This window comes from Protopterus annectens, chromosome 4.part0, assembly GCF_019279795.1.
Source record: "Protopterus annectens isolate FY-2018-M chromosome 4.part0, PAN1.0, whole genome shotgun sequence".
Taxonomy (NCBI): domain Eukaryota; kingdom Metazoa; phylum Chordata; order Ceratodontiformes; family Protopteridae; genus Protopterus; species Protopterus annectens.
The window spans coordinates 773,501,705-773,516,360 of record NC_056733.1 but is presented as its reverse complement, the minus strand read 5'-3'; the positions used below and the strand labels follow the sequence as shown (position 1 = coordinate 773,516,360).

At 40.5% G+C, this 14,656-nt stretch overlaps 1 protein-coding gene across 5 annotated transcripts in view; it reads left to right on the top strand.

Moving 5' to 3' along the window:
• The window catches only part of LOC122799579 (clathrin heavy chain 1-like), a 1,937,764-nt gene that overhangs the window by 1,137,970 nt on the left and 785,138 nt on the right, over nucleotides 1–14,656 (top strand). For all 5 annotated transcript variants that reach the window (XM_044068726.1, XM_044068727.1, XM_044068725.1 and 2 more), the window contains one exon: nucleotides 2,278–2,470. In XM_044068726.1, the coding sequence (XP_043924661.1) occupies nucleotides 2,278–2,470 (193 nt within the window). The remainder of the gene's footprint in view (nucleotides 1–2,277; nucleotides 2,471–14,656) is intronic.

Here is a 14,656-nt window from a genome sequence, read left to right as displayed (position 1 = left end):
TAATGTGTAATTTACGTTGTATAATGTTTTATAATGATCTGGGTGCATTTTAAGGCAAGCTGTCATTAATTACCATTCCGTCTACATTATAGAGCACAGCTGTATCAGTTTTTTTTCCCTTGATGGTCTGAAAAGCAACATTAACAGAGCATCTGTGTGTAGGGGGTAGGGTGGGGACACAGCACATGCCCTCTGGCAAGAATATTGAGAGTAAAGTAGTTTTAAAACTAAGAAAAATATTACGAAGACCAGTCTGAAAGTACTGTTGATTTGATTAACTTTCTGTAGGTGTATATTTACAGGGTCTTTTTCATCCAAGCTTCAGCCCCTAAATTTTTATACTTGCCAGAAAACACAATTTGGCTCATCTGTTGTGATTTGATTCGGACAAGTCTTGACTTAGGGGGCTATATAAATAAAAGTGAGTAGGATTTAAGATGACAGAAAGAAAAGGAAGAGTCTGGCATTGGCTTACTGGCAGAATAAAATGTTTGATTCGTTATTTAATCTGGCTATGAAGTAAAATAACTTAGATGGGTTTACAAAGTGGTATTAGTTGAGAGTTGTAAAGTGTTTGTATTGTAAAAGGAGCTGTACTTGTATTTTAGTTTGTTTGGAATGTACTTGTGCCCTTGTATTCTCTCTGCCTTTCCTTCCTTCAGTATTCTGAGTAACAGTGCTGGGTATTTCTTATGTAAGCAAGGGGTCAGAGTGCAGCCTTGTTTTAATGTCTGCTTTGCAGTGTTCCCAACCTACCAGTTTGCAGTGGTTGTAGAGTAACATTAGTGTAGTCTACTTAATAAGATGCAATCAATCACATAAACATGAGATAGCCTAAAACTGCACCTTAATAAAAATTCCTTTGCACAATGCTAGAAACTTTGAATCCAAACACATGCTGCATTCATGCTACTTTTTTGAGCAATCCTGTTACATCACAGCTACCACTTTCTTGCATTTGGCCAAAGTCATTTTAATCAGTTTGCTTACCTACTCATAAGTAAATAGCATCTTAATTTGTGTTTAACAGTGCTTTGTGATGGTCTTGCCACATACATGTGCCCTTTGCTCGAGTTAAAAAAAATAGCCTTGTGTTTCCTTACTGTTTGCATATCTGTGAAAAATCCTGTGAAGACAAGTCATCATTTATGTACAGTGAAAAGAATGTTAGCTGGCTTGGGGGATTGATTCTTTGTGGCCTCCTTTACCAGCTGGCAGATATCCATTTCCTACTTTCAGATTTCTCAGTGACTGATTCCTTGTAGCTGAAGATCAACTGCCATCTGGACCTCTCATCCTCTTCTGCTGGGCACTCCTTTTCCAGACTTATTCTGACCCATGCTCATGGCCAGTGAGGAGACTTGAGGTTCCTGGTGCAGCATCATATTGCTTGCCCCAATGAGCATCTTTCCCTCAACCACATGCAGCCATTAAATATGTAGAAGAAGGCATGCAGTGGGGAATTTGTAGGTATGTCATCATGCCTCTATAACAGTTCAGTCAGTATCCCAGCCTTTTCATCTTAAGGGCATCGCCCCCCCCCCCCTTGCATGTTTCTGCTCACCCCAGGAACCATCCATAAGGTGTGCCCATCTGAATCCAGACTCCCTAGATGCTGATTGGACCTGGGTCACTTGTACTATAGTCAGGGTTAATCCCTCTGCCCCATGGTGCGTGTTCATTTGGATACCTTTTGAAAGTCCAAGGACAGAAAGCATGATTCTTGGAGCAGTGAAAATTGAACTGCAGCTTGGAGAGGTATTTGGTAACTCTAAATTGTAAAATACTGTAATCTTGGTGCATATAAGTAGAGGGGGTGGGTGCTCCCCCTTTTCATAAAATGCTCTAAATGTGTAATAAGTTTTGGTGTTCATATTTTAAGTAGTGGTAGTTTAATTTCCGAAGTGTTGAAACTCTATCAGATCTTATAGTTCCAGTTGGGAGCTATTTTCATTCCCTTCCTCGTATTTTCACAGCCCTTTTTCTGTAAGTGCTTGTGATGTGTTATAGCTTCCATTCTTGGTGTTCTACTGTTGCTTTCATTTGTACTTGTAATCATTTCCCAGTGGTTTTGTTTATAAGTAGTATAGTGATGTTTTGAGGGTGCAGTTGCTGTTTTCCCTTGCTCAGTAGCATTTAAGAAATATTTCAGTGTGCTTCTATTCGAATCTTCTTCCGCTAGAAGGAAACAGTTTTTCCATTCACATTTTCAAAGTTTGTCTATAGCATCATGTGCATTTTGGGTTGTTTGACAAATCTGTTAATTTTTACTTTTAGGTCCTTATAGAACATATAGGAAATTTGGATCGTGCCTATGAGTTTGCAGAGAGGTGCAACGAGCCAGCAGTTTGGAGTCAGCTGGCCAGGGCACAGCTCCTGAAGGACATGGTAAAAGAAGCCATCGATTCTTACATCAAGGCAGATGATCCTTCCTCTTACATGGAAGTAGTTAATGCAGCCAGCAGGAACAGTAAGTATATTGTAATGCACAACTGTATGTACTGGAACCATCCGTTGCCTGAATTCATTGATGCAGTGCAGCAAAGCTGATCAGTTCATTAGGTCATAAGTTTGTAACTCTTAAAGATTAAGCATCTCTGGAGATGAGCTATTCACTGAAGCCTGTTAAACCAATATATCTTTCTCCACCTTGAGGTTCAGACAGCCGTACCTGCATCTGTTCTATAAAGTTCAGTCCTGTAAATACTAGCTTACAGTACATATATTTGCATTTTCAAATTCATTTTAAATTTTCCTGAAGAAAATGTAAAGTCCGTCTTTTATGAGTGCACAGAGGAGGAAGGCATCACTTTCACATCAGCAGATATGCTGGCAACATGTTAATTGATTACTAAATGAAACGAGCAGTTGTGCATAACTGCTGTGTAGGGCTGTGCTGATCAGTTGGAGCAGACCTGTTTTAAGTACTGTGTAGGGCTCTGCCTGTTATTGCCCGTAGACCTGTATTTCTCCAGTAGTACATTTTGTTCACGGTTCACCTCTAAGGACCTGTTTTGTTACAGGATCCATTTAGTGATTTAAGTGTGAAAAAAGATGAGCCATTTTATAAGGATTGCAGGATAAGCCAGGCATTTAGGAGTTTTACTTATTGCAAGGAGGGGGGTTTGGCATAATGGTTAATGTCTTTCTGTGTACAAAGCAAAGTGCAGGGTTTAATTCTGACCTCAGGTTATTGGCTAGGCTTAAAATGGCCCTTCAGAGCAATTAACCTAGTATTCACCTATGAATCCAACTACATTACGCTGTTGGCAGGCTGCACTGAAGATGTAGTTAGCATGCTATTTCTTTCATGCATTTACTCCGCTGCATAAATAAAAGCACCAACTTTCATATTGTTTTTCTTGCAAAGGCAAAATGCAGTCTGTTTGCCAGGTTGATTTTTAACACTGCATTACATGTTTTAAACATCTGTATGTAATCATCTTATTAAAGCTACAGCATGAGTTCGCATACATAAACGGAAAACCAGACTTAACAGATTTCATGATCATAGTGCAACATTTGTTTTTTTTTCACTCCCAAAGTTATAAATTCCTTATTCCTGCCTTTCACTGTACCTTAATCTTCTTAAGCATCATTCTGCATGCATAATTAACACAAATTTCATTTATTTTTATGAATTTTGCTACTTCTGTTTTCTAAAGATCCCAACTCCAGTTCATTCGTCTCCTTCACAGTATTCAAAGCTTCACGTATGATTGGGTTACATTTCAGCTTCCATTTTTTTGTTGTTGCTTTTTTGGCTGATATGGAAGCATTAAACTTGGTAAGCCTAGCCGATTCAGTTTGTATATTCCAGCTCAGTAGAATCATTTCCTTAGTTACTATTTCTTCCCCCAAATATTGGATCAAAGTACTTTGGCAGATTTTAAAAATTCTCTGTAAATTCTTACATGCCCAGAAATGTTCCTAGTTTTCTATTCATTCCTATCACATCTTCAACATTTTCTGTCTACTTGAGGAAACCTCCTCTGAAGTCTACTTTAGGTATAAACATCCTTTTCTAAATGCTTTAGTGTAAACATTTCTGAACCTTCTGGACTGTTATATAACTGAGAGCTGTAAGATTTTGTTAATCACTGTTCCTTTGTAATTTGCCTTTCTGTTCTCTGTTCCCAAACCTTTCCTAAGCTGTTCTCATCACGTCTTACAGTTATGCAATATTTTATATGCCTTAACTCTCCCTTGAACAGCTTCTTTTCTAGACTCTGCTAAAAATTCTACTAGAGCTGTTCTTTCACTGAAGACTCCCCTGTCCTCTTACGTTTGACTATACTTTGTTTCCAGTACCTGAGGGGAAAGAAAACTCTAACCTGCGGTCCAAACTCCTGCTTATATGCTCATCCCATTCTGCTACCATCCCTCTTGAGTTATTTACTCCCAGTACTGTTGATGTCCTTCCATGTCATTGTTGCAGTATTCTTTACAATAGGGCCTGATGTCCGGCCAGGATACCAAAGCCTTTAAGTTGTAATGGGTACACCATACATCACATGCTTCCTCTGAACAGCGTAGATCATAAAAGTGATGTCCAAATGCTCGTTCATCTGCTGGTTACCAAGCTGCTTTCAGGTAAATGTCCCATTGAGGTTTTTGCTATCTTATCTCTTTATTAACTTTGGTTGGTGGTTGTTTTCATATCATCCAGAAAGAGGAAATGGCAGTGCAAGAGACAGATTCCCTATAAAGATGATCACGAACAGCATTTATTTTGCTTAGGTGCTTTCCATGACCATAGATCTTGCACTATTTGCCAGGCCTTTGTCCCTAAGGTGTTGCATAGCTGGCTGTCCTCCTTGGCTATTTATTTATAAAACCAATGTCTTAAACCTAGCTAAAGAGAACATGGAAGGATCTTCTTGGCCAGATGGTCAGCCGTCTGCAAAGACGACCAAGAAAGTTCGATCCGATTCTTCTGCTGTGCCACCGCTGTTGGACGGCTCTCTTGAGGCTAGTGAAAGCCTGGAAAACCATCTAGTTTCTGTCAGATTCCTCTTCTCTGACTGCTGCTGAGGCCAGCATGGATCTTGCTTCACACACACCCATGGAGGCCTTGCAGATGTCCGCTTTGGATGTACAGGAGGGACCCATGGCTGATAATTAGCAAAGGGCGTAGGGTGGTCCTCAGATATGGTGAAGGAAGAGATACCAGCTATATTAATTGAATGTCTTCGGGGGGGGGCAGAGGTTTCTAAAATCTATAAGGCTGATGTACCCTTAAAGAAGCAAAAAAAACATCTGCACTTCTCCTCCTAAAGATCCTATGATTGTATGGTAAAACTTCACTCAAGGCTTGTTTAATAGCCTTATGACTTTGAAAGCTACACAAGGGGGTTTGTGTTTAGGATCCTGCTTGGTCTTCTATTTCTCTTAAGAGTTCTAGGGAGCAGGGTTCCTTTGAGGATGAAGGTTCTGTTGAGGAATCCCTGACTTATTCTTCCCAGATTCCTTCCCCCTTAGATTATGGTTCTGAGGAAGAGGAGTCTATTAGTCCTTACTCTCCTTGTGAGGAGATTTCTTTTGGTGAGAATTTCCTGAGTGATGGAATTTTTTTCATTGGGATTGTTCTGAGGGGTCTGTTCAGAAGAGGTACTATGAGCTTCTGCAAATGGAGTCTTTTAGAGGCCCTCTGCTGTCCCTCCTGTTCTTGCTGTTTCTACTGCATCTCAGGCTCCTGATTCCCAGCCCCCCACTCCCAAAAAGGTGCCTGAAGACTGCATGTTTCTTTAAGTTCTCTGCTGGCTTTTCTGTGGCGTCTGCTGCTTCTGACAAGCCATTAAAACTTTTGCTTTCTACAGAGTTGCTTCCTTCTGACAGACAGCAGAACTATGGAGAGTTTGGATAAGGAAGTATATACTTCTGCTACCCTGGCCTTTAGAGCTGTGAACTATCAGATTCATATGACCTGATTTTGGCTGTTCTCTCTCAGGCCATTCCGGTTATTTCAGACCTTCCTGAGGGGAAGACTTATTCTCTTTATCATGGCCATCATCTCAGGTTGCTCACCATTCCATTAAATGAAGTTCATGCCTTATCTAGGGTTTGCTGCCTTTGGTCCTGTGTTAAGGAGGTAGTCTTTGCTTCGACTTCAGCCTTTGCCTGATGTCAAGGTTAGGTTGATGGACGCTGCTCTGGATAATAAGCATCTGTTTGCTTCTGCATTGTTTAAATCACTCCAGGAAAAGGTTAGTTTTACAGGATCTGAAACATATTTTTGTTTCACCTGTCCCTAAATTGCAAAGGAATTACCCTAACGAGCCTGCCCCCTTTTTTTTTTTTTTTTTGTAGAGCGACACCCCCCCCCCCCCCCCCCCCATAGGTAAGAAGAGTAGTAGTAGGACTCCTCCTGTTAAGGCTACCTAGACCCCTTCAGCTCAGAAACCTCCTTTTTCTGACAAACCATGTGTTGTCTGACTATCCTTGCCCTGCTGTTCTCAGTCACATGCTTAATTTCTGTCTTTCCCTGTCCCTTCCTATTTGGTTAAAGATCACACAAGACTCCTGTTTTTTTTTCCATACTTCGCCAGGGTTATTACATGGTTTCCAGCCCCCCCCCCCCTTGGGCATTTCTCAGCCTCCTCAGGAATAACTGCCGTTTTTTTCCAGAGGTACTTCAGGGCCTGTTGGTCAGAGAACAATTCAAGAAGTTCCAACTCCTCAGAGGGGGAAGGGTTTTTACTCCAGAATGTTCTCGGTCCCCAGGAAAGAAGGCACCGTGGAGACCCACTTTGGGTTTCTCTCAGCTAAACACTTTTTTGAAGGTTCCTTTTTGGGTGCTATCCCTTCAGACCTCATTTCCTGTTCTACTTTATCGGGCTTTTCTTGTTTCCCCTAGATCAAAAGAATGCTTATCTACACATTCCTATTCATCCCCTTCTCAGGAAATCTTTACGTTTCTCTGTTGCTTCCTGGCATTTTCAGTTCTCTGCTTTGTTCTTGGGCCCCCTCTACCGCCCAAAAGGTCTTCACCAAATGCTTCACTCCTGAGATTACTTTCTGCAGATTGAGGGGATACAGATCTTTCCTTACCTACATGACTTGCTCATTCAGGTCTGTTCTCCAGAGATTTTACTTCAGCATCTTGAACTTGCTGTTTATCTCCCGCAAAGCCAGGGGTTTACTATATTTTCCAAAAATCATTCCTGATTCCCTCCTAGGATCATGTTTTCCTAGGGTGCATGCTCCAGACTGTTCCAGTGCTGGTATCTTTGCCTCCTCCCAAGGCTTTAACTCTGTTTTCTTTTAATCCCTTCTTCCTTTGGCTTCCATTACAGCCAGGGAGTTTCAAAGGGCTTTGGGTTACATGGCTTCCACCACTCCCACCACTCCTATGCTTTCTCTGGCCAAGCTCCATATGAGAAAGCCCCAATGGATTCTAAAGTCAGTTTGGCTTAAACATTCTCATCCTTAAGATTTTTTAGTCCCTCCCCTTCCATGTCTCAAGCTGGAACTTCAGTGGTGGAGTTGTCCCTCCACCCAGTACTGGCTTTTCACCTTCCAGTCCCCTCTTAGGAACTCTTTAACAGATGCCTCAGACATGGGATTTTGGGGCGGGGGCTTCTTTCGGTCATATGAAATTGCAGGGCCATTAGTCTGTTCAGCAAAAGAAAGACTACTTCATTGTCAGACATGAGAGCTCTTCTGGCTTTTCATTCTGTTTTGCTTCCAGGGCCCTTCAGAATTCTCACTGACAATGCCACAGTGATATGGTATATCAACAAGCAAGAGGGTGGGGGGGGGCAAGGTCTTATCTCTTGTGCAGACTAGCTCTTCAAGTTTGGGATCTAGCTGTTCAGTGTTAGGTGACCCTTCAGGCAGTTTATATTACTCAAGTCAAAACAGTGGCAGATTCCCTGAGCAGGTCCATTACACAATCCCACGAGTGGATGCTTAATAGGGATGTGTTTCTGGATGCTGTCCACCAGTAGTGTTCTCCTCAAGTAGATCTATTTACCTCCCCTCTGAACAAACAACTTCCTTTGTTTTTCACCAGAGTCCCATGTCCTGTGACTTGGAAGGTGGATGGGCTTTTTTTTTTCTTTGAAGGGAATGTCCCCCCCCCCCCTTCTCATTCCTAAAGTCCTGTTCATGATAAAACAGGAGGCTCCCAAATTCTTGCTGGTCACTCTCTTGACTCACAGCATTGTTTCCCTCCTCTTTTATAATTAGCCAATTACAGTCATCACAATTATCTCACAGGGTGGACCTACTCACACAAGACAAGGGATCTCACATCCATCCCCACCTGTCCATTCTTCAGCGGAGATTGTAGGTGACCGGGTTGGTACTTGCGTATTATCGCAACCAGATTTCTAACATTGCATAATTCCTAATGTTTTCATGAAAGGACTGCGTGTTAAAACTGGGTATATAAATTCCTAATTACCTTTTTATCACTTTGCTTGTGCAACAGGACCAGGAGTTTGGCAACCGACCGCGGAAGGAACAACATTTGGCATCCATCGCGTTGTTATAAAAGACAGACCACATAGAACCTTCTGCTATACCAAACTGACCACAAAAGCAGGGTAACTGCGACCCTTTATTTTTGAAAGAGGATCTGGAAAGTTACGCTCCTCCTTACCCTTTCTGTTGTACTTACTACTGTAAAAATTCCCGTTGTACTTTCCGTACACTTCGTGAAATGGCCGTTGAGCAGAAATATAACTTTTCCATTTTTCTCATAGGCAGACCCCACTCCACACCTTTGCCAGCACTTTCTCAAGTGAAAAGTGCATACCTGTAAACAAATGAGTGCCTGAAAACAGTTCAAACTGCTGATCATAGTCCTTACTATTTGCTCCCTCCTTCCTCCCACTGATCCTTTTTTTCTTCTGGACGTACTTATCTGATAGTATCCTTAGACTGTTGTTCCTACTGGGGCTTTCTCACTTCTGTCATTCATTCATTTCAGTTCATCACCTTTTTTCCTACACTGTGCACGGAGGCGCATGTGTGTAATGTACGGCATACCCATTACAACCTAAATGCTTTGGTATACTGGCTGGATGTTGGGCTGCCCTAGGCAGGTGATCCCTATTGTAAAGAATATTGCAACAGTGGAGATATGTATACTGTTGTGATGGTGGTGCAGCGGTTAGCGTTGCCACCTTACAGAAAGTGGTTCTCCAGTTCGATCCTCGGCTGGGGTGCATTCTGTGCGGAGTCTGCCTGTCCTCCCTGTGGTCGTGTGGGTTTCCTCCGGGTGCTCCAGTTTCTTCCCACATTCCAAAGACATGCTGTAGGTGGATTGGACACTAAATTGGCCCTAGGTGTGTGTGTGTGTGTGTGTGTGTGTGTGTGTGTGTGTGTGTGTGTGTGCATTTGTGTGCCTTCTGTGGAAGGTTTGGCGCCAGGCTGACAACTTGACACTGTAAAACTCCACTGCCAATCATGAGCAGACAGGTGATCCGCTATGGCGACCCCTAACTGGGAAAAGCTGAAAGAAGGAGGAGATATGTATACTGTTATGGTAAGATTTTGCACAACTGTACTTTTCTTTGCTAATTTCCTCCATTAAGTTTCATTACCCTCTTGCCTGTCTTCTGAACACCTACTTACAGCATCCGTATTGGTAGATTCTACTTTATGTATTCCCATGCTAGCTTTGTCCCCCCCCCCACTTTGAGTTGTAACATTCTGCGTGAATTATGTATGTAACCCTTAAATTAAAATACCCTTTCAAATTGCATAAACCTATCCCACCTTGTTTTGTGGGGAGAATCAGCTTAACCCCCGTAATACTTGGTCTTTCCCTCCAAAATAGATTTCCTTTAATTCTCTATCATCTACAACTTCTAGTCCGTTTTATAAAAATGCACCTCACTTCAGTATAAGACTAAAGGGGCTAGAAACATTTTTTGCTGTTTGTATCTTACTGTCCATATCCACGTATTCAGACAGCCATGTGCACGCACCTCTGCATGCCTTCACTCCTGTTTCCCCCAATTGGACTCTTATCCAGTTCTCCACAAACAAGCCTCCTAGACTCACTCACTCGCTCTCAAGGAAATGGATAACTATGTACCTACATGCGCAATGCAGCACAGCCATCCAGAGTTTTGATGCTGTACACCAGCTGTGCTGCAGCCACCTCAGCGCTTGTGCACACACGCACACATTTTCATTCAACCTAATTTGTGCTCCTTTAGTTAGGTACACCTAATTCCATGTACTGATGTATCTTCACCCCTGTGGCTTAATTGGATTTTACCTGTACCTCGCGTGTTCCCGTAAGGGTGAATGGGTGACTTCTGTCAAAAGACAGTATTACTTTTTCCTCCTGGAGTTAAGTCTTACTTAGCCAGGTGATGCTTTCCATTACTCAGCCGGGTAAATTGTGCTCTGCAAACATTTCCAGGGGTGAGCACTTGGCTAATTAGCATTAGTCACTCCTTTGGACTACTGCATTAGCACTCTGCTTCACCTACAAGACTGTTCTCTGTGCTAAGGCTCACCCATCAGGTGCAAACCATAATGAGAGACTGGTCTAAGAACATGGAAAACTTCTGCATCAAGATAAGGCTTCTGCAGCATGGTAAGCCTTTCTGAATCCAAGGGGACTGTCTACTTCCTAGAGAATTTCCTGTTTGATAATATATCACCGTTTTATTTCATCTCTTCCTACCCAAACTGTTTAATTGTTTAACTTTATCTTCCTGTAGCATTGATAATCCTCTGAAGTTTACTATCCATAAATATTTCCACTTGATCTTTTCTTGAGTTCCCATTCCTCTCCTATGTACAAATTTTTATAAAATTTGAAGAGCATGACTAGTACCTGTATACGATTTTTGGTTATGTTTAGTCATAGGCTTCCTTAGGTTGACTGCAGCTGTTTCTATTTTTTGTTGCCTATGTCACTTTCTTCGTATCAAAAAATAGTTGCTTTTTCAAATTCATGCATATTATCCAAGTAATTTTTTTCCTTTACCACTGTGCAATTGCCCATTCTCTTGATCTGTTAAATTCATCCTTTTTTAAGCATCTTTACTAAATCACCATATTTTTAAGTCCAGCATGAGTTCACATATATTAATAACAAGAAAATGAGGCAGCGTAAATTCGGTTAATGTCATACAGTATACATGTTTTAAGTTTCCATTCATTGTAAACAATATATAAATTGCTCACTTCTCGCCTTCCTTGAAGAGTTGATCATCCTCCTGAGTATTATTGTGTAGGTATTGCTCCCAGAAGTACCACTTATTTCTATGCAGTTTCTCCTTCCCTTTTCTTAATATCCACCTCCAGTTCATTTATCTTTTCAGTATTCAAAACATCTGTAATGTGTGGTATAGATTTTGGTTTCCATTTTGTAGTAAATGTTTTTTGGAAGCCAGTAGCTTTAAACTTGGTAAGACTTTACTTTGCCTAGGCATTTCAGATCCTGTATCCTATCTCAGAAGAATAATTTCTTTAGCTTCTACTGTTTTTCCATCCCCCTTGGTCAAAGTCCTCTAGGGAATTTTTAAGTCTGCCAACTAGTTATATTCCCCCCAACAAATGTTCCAGATTTTCTCTGTCATTCCTACCACATTTGCGGTTTTCAAAATTTGCTATCTTCCCATCTGAGGAAAAAATCCTCTGAAGTTTACTACTTTTAAAACATTTCAATGCAAAAATCCTGAACCATCTGGATTGTTTTGCATACTTGGGAACCAAACAATTTCTTCCATTGTTCCTTTTTAATTTTTCTTTACTTTCCATTCTCTTTTCCAGTCTTTCCTAACCTCCTCTGATGTTTATACTGGTAATGTAGTCCTTTACGTATACAATTATTATTCTTTTAATAGCATTCTCGTTTTTACAGTCAACTAAAAACTTCTGCCACTCTACCACAGATCTTTAATGTACACCTTCCCTATCTCTGCAGATACTCCTCAATTCCTGGTAGGCAAAGCAGTCTCTACCTTGTAGCCATACTTGTATTTAGCCTTATACAATTCTGTTACCTTTCCCTGCTGACTTATTTTCGCTCAGTACATGGATTTATTTTTTCTTCCATCAAATTTTAGCTCCCCTGTTGCCTGTTTTCTGTATCCTACTTGGCAAAGTAGTCTTACCAAGTCATCCCCATTGTAAAAATCTCCTTTCTCCATTCCCACACTGGCTAGTAATAGAGCAGCTTTTTGCCACTTTGTGTACATAGTCTGTCTATTTTATTCAGCAGTCCTGATGCATTCCCATTTTCAAGTTCCAGACATGGTCTTCATGCATTATACACATCTAAGTTCCATAAATCACATGCCTTTTTGTAAGCACAGACTAGCACAATATTTAACTTGCCTAATTGTACCATGCCTATCACAGTTTTACCATTCTTAAGTTTAGTTTTGGTTCAGCATTTAGGCAGACATAATAAGCCGTGACTATGTCATGTGGTTTCCTATTTCCCTGCTTTCACTGCTCTGCCTTATCTGTTACTCCTTTTTGCTTAGGTCTGTCTTTTCAGTTACTTCCTCTAGTGATGGTTGCTCCAATTTTTTTCCATTTCCTATTAACTGCCTTCTTGGTCACCAGTAAGTGTAAGTAAGGCCATTCTGTGCTCTACTCTGTTAAACCCAATGCCGCATTATACTATGTCTGTGTTGGCTTGTCATCTTTTTCAAATATTTTTAAAGTTTTGCTAACTTTCAGGATCCCAAGATATGTTCCTAGTTCCCTATTTCCTGCAGGTTACATCTCCAGCAAGTCACATTAACATGGGGAAATATTTTGTGTAACCCATTAGGGTTGTAGGAGTAGCTGTGGCAGTACTTCCCAAGCAAAGATCCTAAATTTCCTTAATATTAGTCGCATAGCAAAGGGTAAACATGTCTTTCCACTAAGAGGTTAGCACTTTTCCTGATCTTATCTGGTTTTGTTTAATTTCATCAGCCCTGTAAAATTACTTTTATTGTAAGATCTAATTTCTTTTTATCACTCTTTCAGTCCTAGATTCCACAAGAAATTAGCAAATCATATATGGTATGATCTCATTTATTATGCGATGGGTAAGGCCAATCTGCAAAAAAAAAAAAAAATAGGATAGGTTATTTTCAGCACAAAAAGAGAAATTAGGTAGGCTTAAAATGTTCCACAAGGGCAACTAGGCTAGTACTTGCCTATGAGCCCATGAACTTATGGAAATGCACATTTTCCATTTTTCCTTGCCAGTTGTTCCCTCCAGTATTCCCTTATAAGCCCCATATATGTAAGCCTGTATCTGTCTTCCAAACCGTATTCCTCTTATTTCTGCTTTGGTTTTTGGCTCTCCATCTCATATTTGGTTCCAGTGTCTTGGTCCCTTGCCATAGGCCTGCTATATTATTAATGCTTGAATTCTCTCCCTGCCGCCACCTTAAATTTTGATCAAGCCTATCAAAGCAAAGACTTTCATCCATTCTGAGTTTTTAGCAAATCCACCATTGTATTGTGAATATAATATTTTCTATGCTTGCTTCTATCTACTTAAGTGAGCTGATACCAAAATTATATCCTTCTGCTATCTCCCAATCCCTCACTTGGCTATAATATATTCTACTTCCAGCCCAGCAAATGTAGATTATTTTGCACATTTTTATGCATCTGGCCTGGGTGGCCCTGAAGTAACCTTCCAAATCTGGCAGTCCTCTCTCTCCCTTCTCATTTGTTAAAGCCATACTATCCCAACTAACCCTACACCTCATATCTTCCCATAGATTTTTTTTCATCTTGTTTATTACCCAAACCTTGTTCTCTGGCTTCAGAAAGTACTCCTGATCTAGATGCAAATCTAAGGGGACTAATAATATTTTAATGGATTGAATTTTACTGTCCAAATCCCTAAGCATCTTTCTACACTATTATTGCTGCACCTTTTTTTTTTTTTGTAATTAAAGCTGCCCTTGGAATGTAAGCAGATTTATCAACATCTTTTTGTAGCCCTACCCCCACGTTTGCCATCCTCGGTCTTCTGTGGCCCCCAGCGAAATGGATAGACTTGTACCAGCTGATATGTTGATATGCAATTATGTACTCTGGCCTTGGTCTTTGTTTCATTTATTTTGTATCCTGAAGTTATCCTGATTCATGGAAGGTACTCAATTCAAGAATTTACCTTATTGGGTCTGTGACATACCCAATTAAGTCATCTGCAAAAAAATTTATTTATTTTTTCTTGTGCCTATCTTACCAGTAATACCCCCTTATTGTGGATTTTCCAATTTTCTTGCAAGTGGCTCCATGTGTAGTGTGATAAGAAATGGTGAAAAAGGACAGCATGCCATTTTCATAGCTCTGAGCCACTATAGATGGCCATGATTTTATTTTATTTTTTTAATTCAACCGAGGTAGAGTGCTGAGCTTTTTGGACCCATTTCAGACTCAGCCTGGGGGAAAACGCAGTAGGCAACACGATTATGTAATTGGAGAGAATGACAAAGTGCAATATATACATGTATACAAAGTTAATATAGTTGACTTGAAGGTCTAAAGGTGATGTATAAATGACATTATGTACAGAGTGATTGTAAAAACAGTCTATACAAGTGTTAAATATAGAGTGGCATCAGATGTGTTATGCTAAAAGAATCACCATCAAAATGCATCTGTGATATACAACTATCCTTTATTGCTTATTTGTACTAATTATTGCTTATTCTAGATATTTATA